This window comes from Felis catus, chromosome A1 (assembly GCF_018350175.1).
Source record: "Felis catus isolate Fca126 chromosome A1, F.catus_Fca126_mat1.0, whole genome shotgun sequence".
Classification (NCBI taxonomy): domain Eukaryota; kingdom Metazoa; phylum Chordata; class Mammalia; order Carnivora; family Felidae; genus Felis; species Felis catus.
In genome coordinates this window covers 190,764,072-190,791,251 of record NC_058368.1, presented here as the reverse complement: position 1 = coordinate 190,791,251, position 27,180 = coordinate 190,764,072, and the positions used below count along the sequence as shown (strand labels likewise).

Genomic DNA, 27,180 nt, shown 5'->3' with positions numbered 1-27,180 from the left:
AGGAATTCTAACACATTAGTTTGTTTTATTTTTTCCATGGTACCCAAAACTCTGCAGTTTTCTGATTTACTGATAAATGTCTAAACCTCTATTTGGGTTCATCAGAAGATGCCACTACAATAGCTTCCCTTCAAGGATAGCATTTGTTGCCATATGATAAATCCTCTAAAATTTCTTTTTTATTGAGTGAAATTGTAGCATAAAAGATTCAATAACTTTCTGGTAATTAATTGCCATATATTTTCTGGCCTTTTCTGCCAGGAAATGATCTATATATACTAAGGAAATAGACTTGTCTGGTATCAAATACAGCTAATGGTTTAAGGGTACCGGCTGAGACAGACTTCAATTGAATTTAAAGGCACCCTTTCCAAGAGTTAGAGCTGGCCATAGATATTCCGATTACTTCAAGAGGTGGTGAACTTTCTATGCCTTGGTACTTTCAAGCCAAAATCTACAAGTATTTGATAGTAATTTGGTAGTTAGCTAAGGGAGACCTCATTCAAGCATTAGTTTGAAGAAGGGACACGATGGTCTTTAAAATCAGCCTGAGAGCACATGATTAAAAGTAATTGACAAGACATGGCCAGAGTCGCAAGACTAATTTTCATGATTGGCTCGTGAAAAACAATCCACTTATATTAAAGTCCCACACAACCTCATCAGATGCATGTGTCCTGTGAAAAACTCTTTGTAATTGAATGCAATGAGACTAATGTCTCTCTCTCTCTCTCTCTCTCTCTCCCTCTCCCTCTCCCTCTTCCTCTCCATCTCTCCCCCCCCCCATTCTAGGTCCAAAAGCCGTAGAAGCTTATGGCAAAAAGTTTGAAGTAAAGACAGTTTCTGGAAAATTGCTCTTTTCTGCAGATAACGATGAAGTGGTAGTAGGAGCTGAGAGATTAAGAGTTTTAGGTAAGGAAACTTTGATCATATAATTGATATGATACTAATGTATACATTTTAGAGGAAAAGGGAAATGTTGCCTTGAAGAAAGATTTAGGCCAATTACCTGGATTCTCTTAAAGTAAGGTAGATGAACTCCCCCACCCCCTAAACTCAGAATTTGGTACCCCAGTGAAAAGTTCTCAAGTCAGGAGGTTTTGTGACATGACTACCAACACTGAGCTTCATTTGGGGGAACATGTTCATGCCAACAAATACGCATGAACACATACTGTCCTCTCAGGCAGTTTTGGTAGAAGCAGTCAAGACCTACATACATGATACGGAGATTCCTAAACTGGGTTATAAATTAAGAATTGCCTAGGGAACTTCTGAAAAGTCACATGGATCCAACTGTGACATGCTGAATTAGAAGTTCTGGTGGAAAGACCCAAGAATTAATTGGTGAAAACATTTGCAGGAATATCTATGGTGCCACTGTTGCAATTACTGGATTGGAGCACACAACAAATTAGTCTTCTGTAGTTACAGCGAAATGGTCTAATATGGTGGTTTCGGAGTCCTGGTGCTGGAGCTAATCTGTCTTGTGTCCCTGCTCTGTCACCAATTAGCTGTGTGACTTTGGGCAAGGTATTGACCTCACTGAGCCAGTTTTCTGTCCTGCTCAGTGGGACTATGAACACCTACCATCTCAAGTTGTCCCTAGGATTAAATGACTTCATGTTTTATCAATCAGGTATTTTGAATTCAGCATGCTTGACTTTAAAGCACTATACCTTGCTACCTCCTCAAACTTGTCCCAATTTCAGATAAGTACACAAACGCTTACCAACAGTAAAGAAAATGGTCTAAGATCAAGCTACCAGTTGAAATCCTTGCCCAAGGACTCCAGACTCAGCATACCTAAATGCCTATAAATATGTTCTAAGACCTTGGCCAACCCTTAGTATTAATGTTTTTCTCTGTTACTTGTAGAAATAGCACTTCCCACATGAGTTCTACGTTTTGGGGGGTGGTGGAGGAAACAAACACAAAAATTTCTGGCTCTCCTTTTGTTGAAGAATACTTAGCTATACCAGCTATAAAAGAATTGCCCAGGGGAAAAGTGATGGTATCTCCTGCTAAGATAATTGTGTACAAATGGAGTTTGGTACCTCCCGTTAGTTCTTCGGCACTTTGTGAGTCACCTCACTTCTTTAAAATCTGAATCTTCAAAGATTCAGAATAATTTTAGATGTCCAAATACTTTGGCTTTACCTTCCTGTGAAAAACTCTGTGATGGTATCATTTAAGAACTTTCCCCTTCCCCACCCTACAGTTAAGTAGGACTAGAAGATTATTGTAATTTTTGGTCATTTGAAAGCAGGTGGATATTTTGTTGTTGTTGTTGCTGCTGTCATTGCTTATGCTTTTGATATTTTACTTAGAGAACAATTTAGGACAAGATCTATCTCTCTCCATCATCAGGAACATTTGCTTTTTCATGTTAAAATGTAGAAAGGAAGCATCATGATAAATACCACTGTTGCTATCAATGCTAAAAAGATTAGGAAATGACCACCCTACAAATCTCGCATCAACCTACTCAGTGAAATGAGCTTAGTGTGTTGCAGAAATGAGCTTCCTGTCAGCTGGGATTCAGCCATATGGTGTGGAACGAGAAGTTTAGGCAATTTCATTTTCTGCTTAATGAGAAGTTTGTCTTTTTGAGTCATCAGACTGAGCAAGTTCTCAGGAGCTTTGAATCTGGATGCATATTTCATGGTGGAGTCTAACGTAGCTGGATTTGAATCCTTGCTCAAACATTTAGGATTAGAGTGACCCTACCCAAATCTGTTTTTCTCTCTAACATTTAGTTTCCACATATACAAAACAAAGAGAGTGGAGTGGTTCCGTTTGTTAAGCGTCCGACTTTGGCTCAGGTCATGATCTCACAGTTCCTGAGTTCAAGCCCCACGGCAGGCTCTGTGCTGACAGCTCAGAGCCTGGAGCCTGCTTCAGATTCTGTCTTTTTCTGCCCCTCCCCAGCTCATACTCTGTCTCTTTCTCTCTAACAAATAAATAAACACTTAAAAATAAATTTAAAACAGGGTGGAACAAAATAAAGAATGGGAGGATAAATGAATATAATAAGAAACATACATAAATAAATCAGTTATTTCTATTGATAGTTGAGTAGGAATAGCAGTAGAAAATAATAAGGAATAAGCCTAAGAAGATCATGCCTCCTAAATATGAAACTTTGTTGTTTAAATTCTTCTCTGGATAATCACACCCACCTATTCAGTTTTTAGGACAATGACTTCCTCAAGCACACTCAAAGGACCCTGAATAGTTTGACAAAGGGATTAGAAGCCATGCCTCATACAGAATAATTATCCAGGAAGAGATACGGGGGCAGGGAGAAGGGTATCATTGTAGACGGATTGTAATTGCTGATGCACATCTTTCCTGAGGAAAAGAGAGAAGGCAAGAACCACTTAGATGAGTGGCTGAGAGCATAGGTTTTGTAGTTGACACTGGCCAATAATCCTGGTTTCTGTCATTCATCAGCCAAGTCCTTATGATATCACTTCACCTTTCTAGGCATCTTTCTACTCTGTGCCATAGCATAATACTGCTTGACTGTCACAGTAGTTGGGAGAACTGGATGGTAAAGTGTATGTAGAGTGAATAGCACAGTGGTGGCACATGGTAAGCCATCCATACATGCTAACCATCATGTTGGTGATGGTTTCAGTTGGTCCACTTGGATTTCAGGGGACCCATCACATTCTAAAATTTTACACAGCCCTCTCTGTCCATGAAAGAAAGTACTCAGAGAAATTGGCAGAGAACTTATAGAAGTATCCATATATCAGTTAAGTTTGGACTAGCCGATTTCCTGGACATAGGAAGGGCCAGAATAGAAAGAGCCTTTAAGAGCTAAGAAGTGCTCCACTGCCCACTTCACCCACGTGCACATGAAACAAATCTTGCTAGCATGTGTGTTCTCAAATTGAACTTAAAAGAGGTTGAAGGCCTGGACTGGATTGCCAGATTTGTAGAATCTTTTCCTCTACTCATGAAGACAGTGGTTCTGAAAGTGTGGGTCCCTGAATGGAGAACATCAGCTATAGTGTACTTGTTAGGCTTGCAAATTCTCAAGCCCCACCCATACCTACTGAACCAGAAACTCAGGATTGGGGGCCAGCAAAGCTTCCAGGTGGCTCTAATGCATGCCAAAGTTTGAGAACCATGACCTAAGACACTCAACTTTGCCACAACTTTGCTGGTAACTTTCATTTGAGTGTAGGCTCAGCTTTTATCACTTTGCTCCAGAAAAGTCACAGTATGGATATAGCTAACACATGTTAAGGGTTTACTCTGTGCAAAATACCGAACAAATCACCGTGAATAAACACATTTGCTTCTCACAGCAACCTTCAAAGAGTCAAGAAGGGCACTGGCTTATCACCTTGATGTACAGACGAGCAAACTGAGGCACAGAGTAATGTAAAACTTGCCCAAATTTCCACAGAGAGAAACTGAGGGAGTCAGGATATGAATCCAGGCAGTCTTCCCACTACACATGTGACTTCTATCACAATAGTCTGTACCTTCCCTGAGCTCCATAGCATACTAGTACCACAAGGAGGAGAAAAGAAAACCAGGCAACTCTTTTTCAACAATTCCTCCCTTTTTGGATTCTGGATACTCTGCTGTTCCCACCATTCTCCCAGGTCTCTGACTTTTCTCTGACTTTTTCTCTGCTTCCCTCACTAACCCTTCTTTCATCTTGTATAAGTAGCCTGGACTCACACTTGGCATCAGGTGTAGACTCTCTCTAGGTCCAGTCCTTGTTTTCCTCTGTTTTTGTATTTCTGTGGGAAATCCCACACTTCTATATGGCTTCAACACTTGCTTCTTTTCAGATGACCTTCTCAATCAGTATTCACTTTGAACTGCCTTCTCAATTCTAAATCCAAGTTCTCAGCAGTTAGCCTGCATTTTTCTGCATAGAGGTCTTTCTAGAAGTTTCACTTCTGTAGCTGAACTTAGGTGTCTTCCAGCAACCTCCCTGCCTCTCCAGAACCCACTTCCCTAATTCCACTGATGGGGCTGTTGTTCTCCTAGACGAGGAGTCTCCTAGTTCCCTGGTTTTCTAGTCTCTTTGCTTTCATGAAGGTATCCAGCCCTATGTCTCTTCATATGGTCACGGTATCTTTGTCACCCTTGGGTTTTCCATACTGCACAGTTATCTCTTTAGGCTTGACGTGAGAGAATTCAGGTTTGTAGTCAAATGCATCTGCTTAATTACCAAAAAGGTGTAAGTTAGTGTGCACAATAAGGTATGGTATTGTTCAGCTTTAATTAAAGAATAAAGTTATTAAATATTAGACAGGAATGGCCTTTAAAAAGCACCAAGAAAATAGGCAGCATAAAAGCCAGTGCATCTAAGAGGCATCTTCATGGAGACACCAGGGAAAAATAATTTTGATTTTCATTAATGACCAATTTCATTGAACAATGAATTGGACATTCTAGCATTTATAAACAAAGCATAATTATAAAGTGTTATTCTAATTGTTAATTAGGTCTGTACTCTAGATTAGTTTTTTTAAATATGTCCTCTAGATGCTACTTGATGCTAATTATCTGAGTTACATTATTATCAATTGAAAAACATTTTTAATTAATTCTAAATCCATTTAAATTAGCAGAAGATTTATAGAAATTTAAATGTGGTCTGATGCTATTTTTTTTTCCTTAGGAAGACATCAGATGATACATTTAGCCTTTTGAATTAGTTTTTGATGAAACTTACTACTGCATCCTGGCGATGGATAATTATGATGAAAGGAGTGCAGTATTCTTAGTGGTGGTCTTTCATGAAATAGATGTGTGTGTGTGTGTATCATATATCCACTTCTATACCTAAAGCTCTAAATTGTGACTTCTGGCTTCATGGAGATACAGAGATGTGTGTACCTGTCCCTGTCCCTGCTCTCTCAGGGAGCTCTGTCTCTTCAGGGAGATGAGACTCACATCCTAAAAACAAGCTGCTTAGAAGGATAGAAACAGAGTGACTATAATTCCAGGATCCAGCTAGAGTGCAGTGGGGTGGTGTGCTAGAGAGAGTTTAGAAAGCTTCATAAATGGGGAAGCATTTGCACTAGGTCTTGAGTACATGTTGGCAAATCAAAACATAGACAGGGAGAGCTTGCTTGGTGAATGGAACAGCATGTGTTTTTCAATAAGGATTCACTTGGTCGTGAGGTGGGGAGACTGATTGCCTTGTGATGGAAAAGTCCATTGGTAGTTGGCTTGAGGCTAGATTCAGTGGCTCAAATAATGTAACTGAAATTCAGTCACTCTCTTTCTCTTAACACTTCTCAGCTCTGTTACAGAATTATGGTTTTTGTCTTCAAAAGCAGAAATAGTGCTTACCTTCTGAATATAAATCCAACAAAGGCCTAAGTTTTTCCTCTAACTAGATTGGTGTGGGCCATATGCCCATCCCCGACTAGTCATTATGACCTCAGTGATGGAATTTGCTGGTGAGCGAGGCGTGATTCATATCTCCACTGCCACTGCTGAGGTTGGAAATGACCAAGAATGAGCTACAGGGGACAGTTCTCCAAAGGGAAACTGGGGTGTTGTGTCCAGAAGAGAGAATGGACGCTGGGCAAGAAACAACAAATGTTCATTATTGTAATCAAAGGTATGACCATGGAAAATTCTGAAAACCGCGCCTGAGACCATGGAACCCAGGAATTGTGAAGATCACCAGAAGATGCTTTACAAATTCTCATCCTCTTGCTTACTCAGCTCCACAGTCACTGGATTTTTGTCACCTCACTCCTCACTTCATAACCAAGCATGCTCTCATCTCCCAGCATTTGTGTCTACTCTTCCCTCCACATAGAATGCTCTTTTCCAGTCTACATATAAAGGTTCTCTCCTTTTATGGCTTAAATGCCACTTCATCTCAAAGGTCTTCCTTGGCCACCTTATAAAAATAGCACACTCCTGCTTGCACTTTCTGTACCAAGAGCTGGCAAAGTAAGCCTCTGGGCCAATGAGGCTGAAAGCACTGCCTGGTTTTGTAATGTTTATTGGAACACAGCCGTGCTCATTTTTTTAAGTATTATCTATGGTCGCTTTCACACTCCAACAGCAGGATTGAGTAGTTGAGACAGATCATGTGGCCCACAAAGCCTAAAATATTTATTATTTGACACTTTCCGGAAGAAGTTTGCATATTCCTAGTCTGTATCTTTGCTCTATTCCTCTTCAGGGCAGATATCACAGTACGCATTGTTGTGATAAATGTTTATTTTACGTAAAAATATGTTTATTTATATCATATCTTCCTCACTAGGATGTAAGCTTTATGACAGAAGGCACTTTTGTTTTTCAGGTTCTAGGATAGTGCCTGGTACTTAGTAAGTGCTCAGTAATACTTTTTTTTTTTTTTGCAAGAATGGATTGAAAGATTTTGAACATTGCAATATTTGATAACCAATCTGATTGCATAGAGAATGGGAGGGAGGGAGAATGTGCAGCTAAGTTAAGAGAGTATTATTATGCTTTTGCTGAGGATTCATAAGGGCCTAAACCAGGATGGAAAGAGAAGAGAGAACAAATGGGAAAGAGCATCTTAATTTTTTTTTTTCAACGTTTATTTATTTTTGGGACAGAGAGAGACAGAGCATGAACGGGGGAGGGGCAGAGAGAGAGGGAGACACAGAATCGGAAACAGGCTCCAGGCTCTGAGCCATCAGCCCAGAAGAGGATCTTAAAGTAAAACTGATGACACTTGGTAACTAAGTGCATGTGGAGGGTCAAGAGAGGGAAGTCTGGGATGGCTCTGGTGTTGGGTACTTTGTCAGATACTTGTAGAATCATTAATAGAACTAGATAGGAGCAGGTTTGAGATTGGAGAGAAATGGTTCAGCTTCAGTTGCCCTGGGTCTTAATGCTTGGGCACCTAAAGGAGAGGCCAAGTGTCCAGTGGCCACAAGAGATGTTCCATTTGCAGAGGGCCAGAGAGTCATCCATACACATTGAACAGATGGACTCCAGAGAGGAGTGCTTAGGCTTAGGAGGGCATCCCAGAGGAAGAACTAAGAGATGCCTTTCAAACAGAGCATCACCAAACAGCCACTTGCCCATTTCTTCCTATGAACAAAACTCCAGGGCTGGTTTGTCACGTCTGTGACTCACAGACACATCCTCACACGTTGAAGTCCCCATCCCGTGTTCTTAGGCTTTCCCTTATCTACTCTGCCTTTCTCCATGAGAAGGAACCCAGTGCTTTAGAATGTGATGAACTGGTTCTGCCATACCTACCAGCCATGTGATGTTGGCTATTTGGCTCTGATCAAATCACTCCTTAGGCGGTGTGTGTAGATTCTAAACAACCTCTCCCCCTTTTTCTTTGTCCTCCATCTTTGTCTGTTTCTTTTCCTTTCTGAAATATCTTATCCATGAGTGGAAGGAAGCATGAGAGAGGCCGAAAGGTTATAGTAAAAATGGAACACAATTCCTCTTAAATGATGATGAATTCATACATTGATTCTTGAGAGATGAGAGCCCCCCAGTCTAATAGGAACATTTGTGTAACAAATCAGAAGAGCCTGGAACCTGCCAGCGCCCTCTCTCCGCTCTCTGTTATCGTTATCAGAGATAATCTGCAGGAGATTCAACTATTGAAAAAGAATTGCTTCTTGTAGAGTTGTCTGGCATCTCATTCCAAACTTGGTTTATTATTTACAGGAATGCAGGAAAAATGTATTTGATCATAAAGATACATTTCCCATAAATAATGCAGTGAGAAAGTCTCGGATGAACAACCCCAACCTTAATAAACCAGAGATACTTAATGAAAAAAAGCAAGAGTAGGGTTTCATCTGAAATGCTGTGGAGTAAAACTGTCGTAATTCTCCCAAAACTAACAAAAGCCTGGATGATTCCACCACCTCATTTCATGCACCCACCCACCCATGCGCACAGGCCTCAATGAGCTGCCACGGTTCAAGGTGCATCTTCATCCCCCAAGCTTGAGGGGTTGATTCCTGATGCAAAAGCATTTGCTGGGCCCCACACACGGCTCCATTTGGCAAGAGGGATGTGATTTAATATCAGCATGACGGATTCATTGTACTGTGTAAACGTTGCCAGCTGTCCCAGAAGCAATGCCTTAGCAGACCTCCCAGTTGCTGAGCCATGGTCTCCCTCACTTGCACGTGGTGGGGTAGGAAGAGGGGGAAAGGCAGTTGGGAGACATTTGTCAGCTTTCTAGTTTGATTAAAGAGTTGATGAGGTTCACTCTTTGTCTGCTTTCAAGAGAACCAATTCCAGCACTTGGGGAGGGGTACGTCTCAGCTTTTTTGTCTGCGGAACCAACACGACTTGAAATTCTCTATCAAGCTACAGCTAATGTGCTTTCAGGCATCTGTTGGTTTGTTTTTATCATCAAAGTTTTCTTCTTGGCAGTTAATACCAAGAACAGAGTGTTTTCAAATGAGGGGATAAAGTTCTGCCAGGACATCTTCAATGTCAAAAGCTTATCCATATAGTGTAGGTTTATTGTCACCTTTCTCCTTAATTATATTCACTGTTGCAGAATATTCTTATTCAACCAAAAGTCACCTGAGTTGATTTTTTTTCTCTCTTCCCAGCAGAGACCAAGGAGAATGTTGGTGTTTCACAGTGACACTAGGAATTTAATGAGATGACAATGTGAATAAGAAACTCTCAGTGTGCAGACTGGGGAAGGAAATTAACTTCATTCTCCTTTATTGGAGGGACTTGAATTTAATTCTGCTTATTTGAGTGGGAGAAAAGAGTGCTAAAAATACTTCCCTCAGCAACTTATGCTTTCCCTCCCACCTTGCTCTGTGCTTTTTCTCTGTACTACTCTTCTAATCTTAACCCCTTTTGTACCATGTCTTTCCTAGGAATGATGGGTACGGTGGTGAGGATGAATCTAAACTAAAGAGATCAGGAGAGAGGGAGGGGAGAAATTGTCCAGAACCCCTCAGGGAACAGTATAGAAGCAAATGCCAGAGTTCCCTTTGCGACAGTAGGGTAGGACAGCAGAATGGTTGGATGGGTATGGGGTTTAGAGACCGACTGCCTGGATACCTCTCCTGGCTCTAATGGCATAACTTCGGACAAGTGTCTAAATTCTGAAAGCCTCAGGTTGCTCATATGTAAAGTGAGGGTGGTCAGAGTACCTACATAATATATGAAACGTTCCTGGCACAGTGCTAAGTGCATGATAAGTGCCCACTGTTACTGACACATATTACTATCGTTCCTTCTACAGGTTCCTCTTGAGCACCATTTGTGCAACTATTGCCAATCAAATCTCAATGCGGGGATGTAAGGACACAGCACAGAAGTTTCTCAATCTCAAATAGGTTATGGTCCAATAGGGCTGTCAGTGCACCCAGTGAAATCTTAAATATCAGTGGAAATGTTTCTTACAAACTCAGGTAGAATACAGAAGTCGGCACTTAGCTACTCTATGTGCTAACAGGACTTGCCCATAGTGCTCCACTCTTGGCAGCATACTATAGAGGATGTGGCTGAATTGTTAATGGAAGTATTTGATGTGATTCTGATTCTGTAAGCCAAAGAGAAAAGTATACTTAGACAATTGGAAGTTATTCGTGATGCAAGAACTTTCATGGGTCCAAAAAAAAAAAAAAAGGGAGTGACATCAACAAGAAGGTTCTTGGCACTATTTAAGCCATAGTGTAGGAGTTCTCACTTAAAAAGAAATTCAGGTGTACTTAACAAATTGAGCACCTACTGTGGCCGGCTGCTTTGCCGACCAAAGGGCACTGGGGCCCCCACCTTTCTGGATTCCATAGCCAAGCAAGAAAGACAGCTATTGTTAACATTTACATGAGAAGAATGTGACTTATCATGAGGGAAGTACGACGTCATGGAAACATAAAATTAGGAGATCTTAACCTAATTTTGCCAGTAAGGGAGTCTTCCCGAAGGAAATGATGTTTCAGTGGAGACTGGAGGAATAAATAGGAGTTAGTCAAGGAAAGGGGGTCAAGGGCTGAGTGTGGAGTGACATGTACAAAGTCCTGGAGAAGCGTGACCTTTTAGAAAAAGTTTTGCAACTCCAGCATGGCCAGAGGGTGGAGGTCAAGGAGCAGAGTGCCCAGATATGAAAAGAGACCCGCTGTAATTATGATAGTTAACATTTATTAAAAGCTTACCCTATACCAGATACCATTCAAATCTCAAGATAACTCACGTTAACTCAATTTAACTCAAGTGAACTCAATTCTCAAGACAGCCCTGTAATATAAGTTTTGTTGTTATACTCATTTTACATACGAACAGACTGACAAGCACAGAAGCAGGTTCCCCAAGGTTATGTGGAAATTAAATGGCTGAGGTTAGATGCAAACCCGATAATCAGATTTCAAGTCTATATTTTGTTTGTTTTTGTACCTTTGTTGAGATATAATTCCCATATCATACAATTCGTCCATTTAAAGTGTGCAATTCAGTATTTTAGTATAAAAAGCCTGTGCGTTTAACATGTATCAAAGACCTATAGCAACAAATACACACATATATATATTTCAAATGTATGTATATATTTGTTGTATATGTCATGTGGCCTATATTATATGTTATATAAATATATAGATAAACATATATACATGGATCATTATGGAGATGTGCGCATACGCATCTATTATAAAACCATACTATTATCTTGGCCACTGTGTGTCATTATTAAGGTACTTAGACTTAAGGGTAATGGAAAGACATTAAAGAGCTTCAAATAGGGGAGTGACGAGATCTGATTTGTGATTTACAGGATGGTGTGACGGAGGATGAGCTGGGGAGTGGGTCAGACAGACTCACTATTTATGGGACCAGACACATCTGTGAGGTCTCTGCTTGGAGGTTTAATTCAAAAAGACATTCCAAAAAGAAAGTTATGCGGCCTGCTCTCCAAGACCTTCAGTGTTCACAGACAGCTCACCTTTCCCGTGTTCACGCTCAGCCCAAGGGCAACAGGCTGAGCCTATGTGGAAGGGCAGTTTTATCCCAGTTGGACAGGGCACAAGCATGGCGGATGAATTCTGAACGCAGTTCATTGTTCTTCCCGCTAACGTGCTTGATGGGAGCTGATCAGAGGTCAGAGCACATCTAAAGTACTTGTATTGTATCACAGGCTTGTGGCAGAGATTGCATTTAACCAAACAAAGGAGAGAGCTGATTTGAAATCAATATGCAGAGTGCCTATGAGCTATGGAGGAAGGTAATGTGCTTTTCTTCTTTGGCTGTTAAATGCATCGCAGCTGCCAAGGAAAATGACTTTCCCTCTCAACTTCCTATCTGTCTAGCTGACTGGTTATTGGGAAGTGTTCAGGCTCTAGTGCTTTAGCTGTGTTTAATGAGGGAATCCTTGCATGAGAGCCTAAGTTCCTGTGGCCTAATTCTTCCTCCCAGACTCTGAAAAGATGTTTCTCCTTAGCAGACTCTGATCATAGATGTCTGGCGGAGCAAGGAAGGGTGCCAGGGCCTTGGATTTATAAGGCATGGTTTCTACTTGTGTTTGCGAACTTAGGCTAGAGTATAAGATGTGAAAAATGTACCAGAGAAACCCATGTGCAAGGCTGTGCTCCCTTAAAGTGCCCAGAACACTGGGGCCACACATGGTCCAAAGAGAGGCCTTCACTGAGAAGTAGAGGTCTGAGTCAACCCTTGAAGGATTTCAATGGATGAAGTTAGAACAATCAGAAGAAGCTGTTCTCTTTGAAAGGAGATGTCAAAAGCCACTCTTATTCTTGCAGTCCAGCCTGGTAACTGAACTTCAGTTTAAAAACTTAGTCCTGTCACTTGAACAGCTGGGGGATAAAAAATGAATTACGGGATGGGAGTTGAATTGACTGGTGGTTAAAATGAGCCCTTTCCTCTTTCTCTCTCCATCTTCTTCCTGCCGCCTTTCCTTCTGTGATCCACAGACAGACCAATTACAAGTGTGAGAAATCAGTGTGGGGGACTGTCTTTGCTACCACAAATCACAAGTGAGGTGACACAAAACAGCTAATGCAGTCCTTGAGAACTGAATGTATAATCACCCTCTGCGTAGTAGCATTTAGTTAGATCAAAATACTTCCACGGAGTTTCTGTTTTGCTTTTGTTTTTGCCATCTCATTTGATTTTCAAAACCACCCTTAAAGGTGCTCAGGATGAGGGGGGAAAAAAGAAAAGAAATCTCCATCTGAGAAATTAAGAGATGGAAGAATGTGGAAGTAAGCTTGCCCAAGTTTACACAGCGAGTGTGTATTTCTACTCTGACATCATGCCCTGTGGTGGGACCAGTCACCCACCTCTCGTACTGCTCGTTGACAGTGGTTAGGCCTCTGCTGTGAGCATGCTCTTCCCCAAGCACCACTGCAGATGATATAGAAAGTTCTAAGAGATTGATTATGATCTCTGAACATTTGCCTGATATTTCTGTTAGGTGGCCATTCTAAAGCACAGTTTTTCTTTTTCCTGAAGATCATGGGCCTCCTCTCAGAATGGTTTTTTTAGCCCATTTATGAGTTAAACCCATTGTACCCATTCAATCCAAGGCATTTAAAAAAATTTTTTAATGTCTATTTATATTTCAGAGAGAGAGAGAGAGAGAGAGAGAGAGAGAGAGAGAGAGAGCATGAGCAGGGTATGAGCAGAGAGACAGAGACAGAATCTGAAGCAGGCCCTAGGCTCTGAGCTGTCAGCACAGAGCCTGACATGAGGCTCAGACTCACAAGCTATGAGATCATGACCTGAGCCGAAGTCGGAATCTCAGCCCATGGAGCCACTCAGGCGCCCCAAATCTGAGGCATTTAAAATAGCAAATGCTAGGGCACCTGGGTGGCTCAGTCAGTTAAGCCTCTGACCAAAGCAAGCCAATGACATAGTTATCAACATATAAAACATGGTTTTGTGACACAATATTTGAGGTCTTCATTATACACATCTAAAAAGATCTAGTTGTAGGCCGAGGAATTACCATCATTTCAAAGTAGTGATGACTTAAATGATGGCTTTGCGATGTGTACAACTTCACTGTGATAGGAAATCTGTGATTTCTGTTGGTGAAAGAGTCACAGAGTAATCATTAATACGGACCATTTTCTACATTCCAATCAAAGGAATGATGTATCTCAGTTAAAGATGAGAGGAAATAATGATGTAAAATCTGCCCTTTCACAGTTCACGGACCTATGTGAATTCTATCCATGAATCCCTAGCATCTGCAGGTGAGGTCCCCTGTCTTAATGTTAATGCTTAGTGAGCACTTAATGTGCAGTCTCTCCATTAAGCTGGGGATTTAGCTAGAATGTAACAAGACTCAGACACGGTTCCAGACTCTGAGGTATGTCTGTATCATTTCATGTTCAGTATCACGGACCAGATGAAAGGGCCTCCTGCCTCACGTGGAGCTCTATCATTAAGTTCTGGAAATGGAGTTAGCCTGGAATGGGTAGGAGGAAGATGCCACGATACACCAGGACTAGACAGTTGTTCTCAACATGGGCAATTTTGCACACACACACCCATTCAGAGATAAATGACAGTGTCTAAAGATATCTTTGATTGTCACAAACGTGGGTGACTGGGGTTGCTACTGGCATCTAATGGGTAGAGGGCAGGGATCCTTCTCAACACCCTGTAATGCACAAGACAGCCATTCACAACAAAGAATTATCTGGCCCCAAAGGCAGAGTTTGAGAAGCCCCAGACCAGCAGGAAGGTCTATTGAACACTGAAGTCCTGTTGTAAATAAACTTGAGTGTCTCTGATTCTGTGCCCTCCATCCCATGTAATGTATGTCCTTTCTGATTTCTCCAGGTTTTGTATAGATTACATTCTCCCCCCACCCCCAAATGCTGCCATAGTGCCTGATGTCAGGTCATACATACAGCAGGTTGCACTATGTTAGCCACTGATGAGGGGTGACCCTGCTGCCTCCCTAACTTAAGGCTTCACTCCAAAGTAATGGCAGAAGCAAGGAACTACAGATAGGAGCTCTACAAGAGATGGTTTTTGGGAGTGGGGACTAAAAGAAATGACACAAGTCGGGTTTGAATCTTTGCCTCCTATTCAGAGCAGTGTGATGACCTACTTTTATCTGTGAAGTCGGGGGTGAAACAGCTGGGGGAAGACACCCCTAATAGGAAGTTCTGTTTCTTCTTGATACAGCATAAATTATGCTTGTCATACAGGATGGATATCCCTTCCTTTATTTACATAATCTTGTAGTAGAAATTGACCTTAAAAGGCATTTATGAAATCACTGACATTAGTTAAGCACCTAATATGTACTTTTATCACTTCCCATGTTTTTGATGCATCCCCCACATTCCTTTCCATTGAGAACCAGGGTTGTTTCCTCTATTACAAAAACCTATTACTAGGACAAAGGGTAGGCTGCATCTGTTATCTGAGGCATTGAAAATGCAAATGCTGGGGCACCTGGGTGGCTCAGTCAGTAAAGCATCTAACTCTTGATTTTGGCTCAGGCCATGGTCTCACAGTTCCTGACTGCACAGAGCCTGCTTGGGATTCTCCCTCTCCCTCTCCCTCAGGCCATGGTCTCACAGTTCCTGACAGCACAGAGCCTGCTTGAGATTCTCCCTCTCCCCCTCCCCCTCCCGTTTTCTCCCTCTCAAAATAAATAAACATTTAAATAGATAGGTAGGTAGGTAGGTAGCAGTTGCTAAGTTGTGTGTTACATGTTACAAGAATGCCCTCTAAACTACCATAGTAATATGGGTATGATCTCATAGTTGGATCTGTTGCTTTAAAATCCTGAGATGTGCTGAAATTGGTGGCATTTCCCTCTCCTTTAAGGTGATTTGGCCCAATCCTGAATGATTCTTCAAGGTATGATCAATTGCCTGGTGGAAGGATGATTTCTGTGGGGTCCCTGGGCCTCTGAAAGTCCTTTGCTCTAATGGATTAGAGGGATGTCAGCTTCATCCATTTAGTGAGCTTTCTCCTTGAGCTGTTTCCATTTGTCATGAAAATCTGGAAGGAGTTTTTGCATTGCCTGAGCAAGAACATTGAGAAAAAAAATGAGACTAGGTTTATTGATTTGTTAGTGTCCACTGTCCCTAAAATGGGACCTTGGGGTGGGACCTTTGGGGAGCTTTGAAAATATAGAGAGTTTAATGACTTAGATGGAAGTCTTGCTTTTAATCTTAAATTAATCCTATTTAGTTGACTAATCTGACTGTAAGAAGACATACTTACAAAAGGGGCAGTTTTTAAAAAGTGAAAAGGAGTCTTGATTTGATCCAGGGAGATTCGCTGATCCGGGGCCATTTATCACTAGCATTTGTACTTTGCCGTGCAGGTTAAAAAGCTTGCTCTCCTCTCATTTGGGCTTCATGATAAACTAGCCATAGGTTGGACAGTGAATTGTGCTCACTTAATAATGCAGCAACTAAGCCCAGAACGGTTAAAAGGTCTAGAATCACACAGTAAGTTTGGTGGGAAATCCAACATGAGGATGGTAGAGGATATATTTCTTAACGTGCAGGAGTTTTAGTACTATTCTTCCATAACCGATGAGAACTTGGACTGGGGTTTATTTTTAATTACTTTGAATTTTCTTTTTTTTTCCTTTTTTTTAATGTTTATTACTTATTTTTGCGAGGTGGGGGAGGGGCAGAGAAGGAAACACAGAATCTGAAGCAGGCTCCAGACTCTGAGATGTCAGCTCAGAGCCTGACTAGGGACTCGAACTCGTGAACCGTGAGATCACGACCTGAGCTGGAGTCGGACGCACCCAGGTGCCCCTTGGGTTTATTTTTAAAATAAGAGATAATAAAAAAAAAATAACAGATCGGGCATCCTTGGGAGCTTAAAGCGGATTCGCATTAGGCAGAAGGGACCACCGTGACAGCTGCTGTCTTTTCGTTCTGCCATTCTCTCAGCTCCAGTCACCCAACCACAGAAGTAACCAGAATGTTTTAAAGTCCTTTATTCAAATGAGGGAGCTACGTGCAGGCCCCATATTTGATTAAAAGGGGAGGAAGAGGGAGGACCTGGATGTGTTTGAATGCATCACGGGACAGGCTTTCCATGGGAGTCCTCAGAACATACCTTCCTAGCCTCAGTCAGATCTCGGTATCAAGTCTTGGTGTCCCTGCCTACCTGAAGCAGGATTATGAGCAAGTCCACAACCCCTCGGAGCCCTTCTGTGCACAATGAGGGTTCTTGGGCAGTCCTGTTTTTCTAGGCAGTCGCTGTAGGAATTAAGTAACACAATCCATGTACAGCTTACCATAGTTCCCGAAAGGCACTACATTCTCAATAAATAAAATATTTTTTTATCATTAAAAACAATTACCTTTGTCAAAACCTCAGTTTCCTCAGCTGCACATGAAGAAAATAATAGTGTCTAATGTGTGTTATTGTTGCAGGGATTAAAAAGCATAATATAGCAGAAGCACCTGAAAGTAATGTTGTCAATTATTGTTCTTAGAATCTTGAACATTTCCTATCATCCAATAGTTAATATTTAAAATGCCCCTTAAAAATAGCATTTAAAAAAATTCTTAACTGCTCAGTAAATCAGCCAGCACAAACTTGAGCATAAAAGCCAAAGTAATACTGATTAAAAAAAAAAAAAAAAAAAAAAGAATTCTAGCAAAGAAACACAAGAATGGTGTTCTCTGCCCAGTGAGTCACATAATGGGAAAAAGTTGGGCCAAGCATGAGATCATAAGGGAGCCGAGGATTGCTAAATACGTTTGGGCCATAATAAGGAGACAATAAATAGGAAGAGAGCAGTAGGACCACAGAAGAATGAGTTCATGCTCTAGAAGAAAATATTCACAAGGTTATCCAGCTGCCCATAGAGGGCGATAGAAAGGATTCCCCTGGGAAAATCAGTATCAAAATCATAAACTACCTTTCTTCATTTAGGGTATATCAGATGAAAGCAAGCTTATTGGCCCATAGAAGGTAAGCCATCATCTTTTATTTCTTAAGTTCCAAGGGATATTAAGGTAAAACAGCTGAAAGAATGCAAAGATACAATAATCCAGGCCAGGGATCTTTGGTCTTAAAGACGCAGATAGTAGATATTTTAGATTTGGGAACCCCAGGATCTTTATCCCAACTCCTGAGCTCTGCCATTATAGTGGGAAAACAACCACAGACAACATGAAATGAAATTTTGCTTGACTATTTTCTCACAAAACTTTATCAAAAAAAAAAAAAAATAGATGGGGGGATAGATTTAGCCCTAGGGTTGTAGTTCACCAGTCCCCGGTCTAGTCTGTATTTCTGTTACCTTTTCATCACTCAGTCTGTGACATCTGATACTGAATACAAATTCCAAAGACTGAAAATCTTCCCCCAGACTGTGAGAGGGTTGAGAGTGTGGGCTCATTCAACACTGAGTCTTCAGCATCTTTGTAGTGCTTGACACACAAGAAAGGATGGATGGATAGGTGGATGGGTGGATAGATGGAACAACACACAGACGGACAGATTGACAGTAGTTTATGTCTGTTTCTAAACAGGAACATCATCATCACCATTAACATTCACTGCACTCTCTTACTGTGTTCTAGGCAAACACAGTGCTATACGTATGTTCTCTTAAGAGAACACAGTGCAAAGTGCTATACGTATGTTCTCTTAAGAACAGCAAGGCCTTACAGTAAACTATGAGGTAGATATTATCATAGCTCATCAGTTCTACTAGTATGGTATAGTCCTGGACATGTTAGATGCTCAACCTTGAGTCACTTACACTCATCTCCCCAATCCCTTCATATAGGTGTTTGTTAGAATTTAAAAGTATGTAGGAAAATCTCCATAAATATTAAAGTGATATTAAAAGATTAGGTCACTGAGGGGGCACCTGGGTCTCTCAGTTGGTTAAGCCTCCGACTTTGGCTCAGCTCATGATCTCACGGTTTGAGTTCAAGCCCCATATTGGGCTCTGTGTTGACAGCTCAGAGCCTTGAAGCCTGCTTCGGACTCTGTGTCTCCCTCTGTCTCTGCCCCTCCCCTGCTCATGTTCTGTCTCTCTCTCAAAAATAAATAAACATTAAAAAAGAGAGTAATAAAAAATAAAAGATTTTTACCAAGCTTTGAGCAAGCGCTGGTGTACATGAACAGGCTGAAGTGGTCCCACATTGGAATGTTTGACCCTATGTGTGTACTTCCCCAGGTGGCTGTGGAGAAATTAGACAATATTAGGGCAGTTTGGGGGTGGAGGTCTGTGGATCATTGTTCACCATCTTCTCTCTAGTGCTTTGGGCATTGCCTAACCTACAGTAGGTACTAAAGAAAATTGACTTAAAGGAGGAATGATGGCATAAACAAACTAACAGAGGAAAAAAATAAGTAAAAAAATCCACCTGCCCAGCCCAGGAAGGACAATATGTCCATAAAATATTCTAAGTGTTAACTTAATAGGTATCCCCACAGAGATGGGCATATAGATCATAATATAAAATAATGGGAAATGCCTGATCTACTTACTACTGCCTTGAAAGCTGAAACATTTTCATAATGGATCAGAAAGGCATTTTTCAGGACAACTTGGTAATTCATCTTTATTTTCTTGTATACACAGTGCATTCCATTTAAAAAGAGACGCTAATGCATTTATGTTAAAGCATATGGATTTACAGCCCGGGATAAAGTATATTCATAAGTAGTATACCTTAATCCTGTCTATGGAAAGGGAAGAATCAACTGGCATCAGATTAGTATTGATTAACTTTCACTTGGATTGACAAAGCAGCACAAGATACACTTAGCAAATACCCAAACCAAGCTATAAAGCTCTGCAGATTTGGATTTTGACACTTGCCTTTTTTTTTCCCCCCTCTAAAACATAATCAGTTCAACATTTAAGAATATACTCTTTGGCACTGAATAATTCAGACCTCATCGACACCATTTTTTTTCCCTTGCTGTATGACATCAGCACCATTTATAGGAATAGAGGAAAAAGCTATAAAAAGCTCAGAAAAAGTCCTTGCCCCTGGATTGTTAAATAGAAAGACAGAGAGAGAGAGAGAGAGACAGAGAGAGAGAGAGAGAGAGAGAGATGCTAAATGCCCTCAAAGCTGTATTACACCAATTCAGCCCCGAAGGCCACTTGAGCATACTCGCTTTCACAACTCTTGTCTGGTAGGGAAAATCGACTGGCTTCTGTTGCCCTGTGGATTTCCATTTCATATTGAGCAGGCGTTTGAAGTAGAGCTGTATAGGAATAATGATCTCTCTCAAAAGACAGGCTTGTTTGTAGGCTCCAGAGAGCAGTTCTCCTTGCTTTAGTGATGCTGAGTGGGAGGGACAGTCGTGACATAGACTTCTCCACTCAAGAGGAAAAAAAGGCATTATTCAGGTTGCTTCCAATTATCAGTGACAGAAAGCAAAAATTAATCAGACAGACTTAAGGAACGTTTTTCTTGTTTGTTTGTTTTTTGTTTTTGTTTTTTTTTTTAAAAGGGAACCTCCTCACTCACATCATTGGAAATTCCAGATAGGGCCAACTCTGGTGTTTTTAACATCTCCTCCCCAGCCCAGGTTTTCTTCAGGCAGCTCCTTAGCAGACATTACCTTAAGAGAAAGATGGAAACATCCTTGTATGGACAGACATAGCTGCCATTGGAGGGAAGTGATCAGCCCCACATGGGTAATATGCTCTCACAGCAACTACTCTTTCTGGGGAATCAGACACTCTCAATTGGCCACCCTGCATCACATTCCCTTCTTCGTGTTTGTGGGGTACGTGGGGAGGAACATGTGATGAGCATCCCTCAAAGACTTACCCAAAGCAAATAATAGTTCTATTGAAAGGAGAGTGAGGGAATATTAAACAAGTAAAGCCATTGTCACCATTCAACCTTTTCCCTTGCCTCATGTGTGCGTGTGACATCTTCCTTTGAAATTCTTTCTTCAGACTTTGTTTCTTGCTAAAGTCTCAGAGATTTGCAATGACAAAGGACATGGGTGAAAATGAAACTTCATTTTTTTTTAATTCCCCTTGTCTTTTCTCCATAGCTGTATTGCCTAACCCTGGTTGAGTAGTCAGGGTTTAATGCCTGTTACAAAACTTTGAAGGCAGAGGGCAATAGGAACTCAAGATTGTTGCGGGTGCCATGGCTCCAGTTTAATGTAGCAAAGTAAATGACCTGGAATATCTCCACCATTCACAAATGAAGAACTGCCTCCTGAGTGGTATTTTCTCTTCAAAGGGCCCAAGCTCACTTAAAGCTGCTTATCTACGTTCAGTCAGGTGTTCGGAGATCTGTGCCAGGGAAACCCTAGAATGCAGGTATTCCCTCCACACCTCAGAGGCCACATGACCTCCTTTTTCCCTGCTTGCTCACATTTTCTCATGAAGATGCTACTTCTTGCACACTTTCAATATGGCTGTCAGCCTTGCATCTCTACTTGAAAGTTAAAAGTGTAAGCCTGGGGGACTGGTTGGTCTAGTTTCTTATCACAGGTCTATTGCTAATTAGCTTTGTAATAGTGGGTAAGTTATCACTTACCCTGCAGAAGCCTCATATTTCTTAACCAGAGGGTTGTCACGAAGATGAAAGGGACTGTCTCTGTAAAAGCACTTAGCATGACTGTCAGTTAAGTGTTAGTTGTTATTGGTCAGTACCTGTCACTCACTGAACCTCTCCTCTGGGTTGCTTAGTTTCAGTTTTCAAGCCAGAATCTGATTGGTCAGGTATGGACAGGTGGCAATTCTAACAGGACCACCTAGATAGCCCTTCAGCAGAGAATCTGGCCTAACCAATCATCACTACTTCTTGGTGGTCTTTTCTTGGAGGAGGAGATTTTTGGAATATGTCTCAATTCCCAGGCTTATGATGGAATAAATAACACCTTCAGCAAGAAGTTAAGAAGGTGCTTTGCAGCTAGATTTGCCTAAGTTCTGATCCTGGTTCCACTGTCACTCTCTGAAACCTTTCTGTGTTTTAGCTGTGTCGTGTGAAAACAGGGAGATAAAAATAGCATGTGCCTCATAGGGGTGGAGTGAGAATTAAGTGTGTTCATCCATGTGAAGTGCTCAGAAGCATGCCTGGCAAATAGTAAGCACTTAATAGATATCAGCCAATGAAATGGCTTTTTACTTGTGTAACTCTGAGCTCCCACAATAGTCTGGTAGGAAACTCTATCTCCATCATTACTGGGTTGCTCAAGAATCAAGGTAGCACATAGAGTGTCAAGAAAATGTGGGCAAGCCTGTTAATCCTTGGTCCATTAAGATCACCTCTGCTATCTTCATTTTTCCAGCCTATATAGTCACTGAAAGTATGTAGTCTCCCAACTTGCATGCCACGGAGAGGGCTAAGGAATCTTCACTGAGGCTGTGGACCATTGTGCCAAGGGGCATGACACAGCTGTGCCCTCTGAGAGTTTCCCACCTCCCTAGGGATGATTCTGGTCCCCAGAGGACCTTACATTTCACAATTATTCTAAATCGGGGGCAAAATCTGCCTCTCCTCTGGGCTTCCCTCCAAGGCACTCTTCTCTTTTCCCTCCCTGGGAGAGTAGCCAGCACACTCTCCACTCAGATTAGGCCTTCACTAAGGGCAGGAATAGCTGTCGATTTGAGGCAGTTTTGCTTTTGATCCGCTGAAAACCTTCCATCATGGAACTTAAATGCATTTTGCTAAGCGAAAGCAGCAAACCCAAAAACTCTCTACTGAATGATTCCATTTATATGACGTTCTGGCTAAGGCAACACTGTAGGGCCTGAGGACAGTGGGAGCCAGGAGTAAGGGGCTTGAGGGAGAGATTGACTACAGAAGGGCAGTGCAAAGGAAGCAGATTTTCAGAGCGATAAAATTGTGCTGTGTTTGCTTATGGTGATAGATACATGACTGTACCTATTTATCAAAACTTGCAGAATGATAGATCACAAATAATAGTACATTTCACTTGCTGGAAACAAACATCAAAGAAACGCAGAGGGTCTTACTATCTGCTTGAAGTTGAGGAGAGATAAAAATATGGGGAGAACAAACACAAATCAATCGTTCTAAAAATCATCAAGCCACAGATGAAGATAAAGAGGGGGGCTAAGCCTGATCATGTCATGTTCAAATGTTGGGCTTTTTGTTGTAGGGAACAGAAGCTCATCACATACTGTGAACCAGACAGAAAACCTGAGACACTTGGGTTCTGGGAAGTTTCACTGACTGAAGTAAATTGGAGAGGTTACAAGAGAGCTGCTAGAGAAGAAGGGAGACTGTACCACTGAGACCGAATAGCTAAAGCCCTAACCATTTCCGTTCCTGGACAAAGATGTGTCAGGCTGTCACAGTGGTGTAGCAGATACTGACCAGCTCAAACCTCTTCCCTCTAGAAGTTTCTGTTTCATTCCACAACTTTTACTACCTAAGAAATTGAATTCAGAGCATCTGAGTTTGCACATCTTGTTTAGAAAATAACAAAGAATCCCATGACGTGGTCTTTATATGACAGTGAAGGCAGCATACACTCAATGGACTGTCTCACAAGATAGAATAAAATGAGTGTTCATCCAGCATTTCAGTTATGCATTATGGAAGCACAAAAGAAGAAGCAATTAGTGATAACTGAGAGAAGACCAGGAAAAGATTCGTTATGGAGGAGGTATTTGAGCTGGGCCTTAAAGAATTTGATACACTTAAAAAAGAAAAAAACTTTCTGACTGAGAACATAGAATTGCAGTCAGCGATCAATGAAAAAGTACTTCAATATCATATGAAGGTCTCGTAAGAGTGGTTTCCAACTTTTGGTCATTTGGCTTATGGCAAAAAAAAAAAAATTCTAGGTGAAGAGTATGATCATCTTAAAGGGTCTGTTTGCTTCTCTCTCCTTGGTCTTGGGTAGAATGGTATTGACTCTTATGCAGGGCGGGGTGAAAAACAGAATTCTCACAAGGTGGCTCAAATGAATAATAACTAGGGACTTGGTTTTCTCTCATAAGAAGTAGTCTATTGATAGACACTTGCTGGTAGCTTAGTGGTATCTGGGTCAATATATCTGAAATCCACCTGGCTTTTGTCTCATGGTTTGAAGATGGCTCTCACAGCTCCAGATTATACTGATAATCAGAAATAAGAGTGGTACCAGCCATATCTGTCCCTTCCTACTAGAACAGAAAAAGCTCACCCCATACTCATCCCCAGTACGCTTCTACCTACATGGCATTAGACAAACCCATGTCATAGTGGCCACCCCTAGCTTCAAGAGAGTCTGGGAAAGCAAGTATTTAGCTGCGTACTTTGCTTCCATGAATAATACCAATATTTTGTTGGCAAAGGAATGGATGTTGATAAGTGACATGCTGGCCATACTAGGGATAAAGGTAAAAGAAATCTATACAGTGTGTAAGGTGAAAATCATACAGTCAAAATTACCTCTTTAAAAACTTTACTTCTAATGTTTATTTATTTTTGAGAGAGGAAGAGGCAGAGTGTCAGCAGGGGAGAGGCAGGGAGAGGGAGACACAGAATCTGAAGCAGGTGCCAGGCTCTGAGTTTTCATCACAGAGCCCGATGTGGGGCTCAAACCCACAAACCGTGAGATCATGACCTGAGCCAAAGTTGGACACTTAACCGACTGAGCCAACCAGGTGCCCCAAATCAAAATTATCTTTAAGTCACCTGTAAAGTATCCCCATTTTGAGGCTTACTTTCATGTAAGATTGTATTCTGAAAGTAAAGCATTCAAGTGTTCTAATGCTTTGAGACATCCAGGACTTTTATTAAGATTTCAATTCGCTGGTCCTCACTTTTCAAGTCGTCATCTTGATCTCCTGTAAATGACTTTATAAGTTTCTCCAATTATTTTTTAGACAGTGTTTCTCCATGGTCCTCAATTAATGTTTCAATTTCCTTCTCTATAGGAAAGCATCACCCCCCAGCTGCTTGGCTACAGGCACAGAGTGTTCCACTTCTTTTTCAATGACCAGGAAGCCCTTAAAATCATGTATGTGTTGTTTTCTTGGGTCTCACCAGCATCCATTGAGCCTCAGAGTCTTGATTTGCTCTCACACTGTGAGACAGACACTTGGGAACTGAGTCTTGCCTAAGAAAGCCGTGTATTCGGGGCTTTCATTTTGCACTCACTCCCAAGAGGAAGGGCAGGCAGAACGATTGCTGTCCTTAACTTGATCGTGCAGTTCGTATCCATTCTCTCCCCCATCTCCCTGCACTGTTGGCCTGATTCTGGCCATCTGTCTCACAAAGACCTGGAGGGGAACATGGGTGGAGTGCCATATTCATGTCATTCATGAGACACACAGGGCATCATCTTTGAGAACACAGAACATGGAGTCTCTCTCGTGCCCAGGTGTGCCGTCCTTGCCAAGCAGCCTTCTCAGCTTGTTGATGATGCTCCATTGTTCATATACCATCCTAACTTAGAGGCTGCCTTGTTCCAGCATTCTGTCTGTTACACAAATCCAGTGAGTTGAAGTTCTTTGTTTTATTGTGTAGTTTTATTTACTATCAAAAATAGTGCAGTCATAAGAAACTAAAATGAGGTTGCTTGCTGCTTGGATGGTTCCTTTTATATTTTCCAGTTTTGGCTTAATGATACACTGAGCATGAGTTCTGGTCTATTGGTTTCTAGAGTAGAGTTTGTTTAATTAAACTACTTGTCTCTTCATATCTTGCCAGAATATTTTTATACGTGGATCTTTAAATTGCTCTGCAGTTTCACATTCTACAAAAATATATAAAATGTGCACCTTGATGGTATGGCCAGTTCAGTTAAATTGTCTTATTTTATTTTTCTCCATGGTTACCATTCAAATTATTTAATGATATTCTTCTGTATTACTGGCCTAATCTTCTATTATAATAAATAATGATATCTGTTGTTTGGTGACACTTTAGTGTTCAAGTACATGCAACCTTATATATATACTTTTATAATCCCCATTCCACGAAGCCGGAAACTGAGGCTTGAAAAAGCTAAATAATTTGCCCAGTATAATATTCCTCTTCACAGTCTTCCTGTACAACCCTGAACTTGTTACACTTTACCCAGTGTACATGTCTATTAAAGTCCCCCATCTACATGAACCTGAATATCCACATTATGCACATGGACATTCAAGTAGCTAAGCACATGTGCCTCTACCCAGCAGGTGCCATAGAGCAGACCGATGCCCCTATAAAAGTTTTGTTACCAACCAGAGCTGGAACTTTAAACTCTGATATCTAATATCCAATATCCAATATTCAGCTATCTTACTATATTTCTCTTGTCAAAAAGTAGTAGCTCTTGCTTATAACAATTTCTTCCCTTCCCACTAACTCCTGCCCACAAGAATCTGCCTCCATTTCTTGATAGAATGACTCTGATTATATAAGTGATCTGCATGTTGCTAAATGTCATGGGCATTCTTTTTTAAGTTTATGTGTTTATTTTGAGAGAGAAAGCAAAAGCAAGGGAAGGGTTGGAGAGAGAGGGAGAGACTGAGAATCCCAAGCAGGATCTGCATTGTCAGCTCAGAGCCCGATACAGGGCTCAGTCTCACAAACTGTGAGATCATGACCTGAGCTGAAACCAAGAGTCAGACTGAGCCACCCAGGCGCCCCTTCATGGGCATTTTAATTTCCCTTCTTACCTCTAAGTACCAATTAACATGGGTAACTCCTTCCACTTTTTAGAAGTACTTTTTTTCTCTTGACTTCCTATGTTACCCCATTCCTGGTCTTCTTCCAACCTCACAAGCCATTTCTTTTCAGTTTCAGTTCATGCTCTGATAGCAAAACTTGAAATGTTGGAATCCCTTAAAATTCTGACGCTGGCTATCTTTGTCTATCACTCTCACCATTTCTTGGATCAGACCACCCATCCCATTTTCTTAGTTTCCATAATCATCTGTATTCCAAAAATCTCTATGCCAGTGGTTTATACCTCTGCCTTGAGTATTATACCTCTGTATCCAGCTGCCTACATAAACATCTGAATTTGGAAAACCCACAGATACCTTAAATTCATCATAGCCAAAACTAAATTTTTGCTCTTCCCCCAAACCTGAACATTTCTTACCCCTTTACCCCTCATATCATACTACCAGGTTCTTTCAACTCTACCTCTTCAGTACCTGTCACGTTCACCTTTCCCATTTTTTTCACTATGGGTTACATATTTTAGGCCTCCATCATTTCTTACCTGGCTACTAAAATAGCCATCTAACTGATTTGCATGCATTTGCTCTTGATCCCTTGTACTACATTTTATACAGTATAGTCA

The 27,180-nt window shown here is 41.2% G+C and overlaps 1 protein-coding gene across 7 annotated transcripts in view; it reads left to right on the top strand.

The window, feature by feature from the left end:
* Window positions 1-27,180, top strand: part of SGCD (sarcoglycan delta) — a 946,774-nt gene that overhangs the window by 804,287 nt on the left and 115,307 nt on the right. For 6 of the 7 annotated variants that reach the window (XM_019839908.3, XM_045036411.1, XM_045036400.1 and 3 more), the window contains one exon: window positions 793-912. The exons of the other annotated variant lie outside the window; for it this stretch is intronic. In XM_019839908.3, coding sequence (XP_019695467.1) covers window positions 793-912 — 120 coding nt within the window. The remainder of the gene's footprint in view (window positions 1-792; window positions 913-27,180) is intronic. 7 annotated transcript variants of the gene reach the window in all.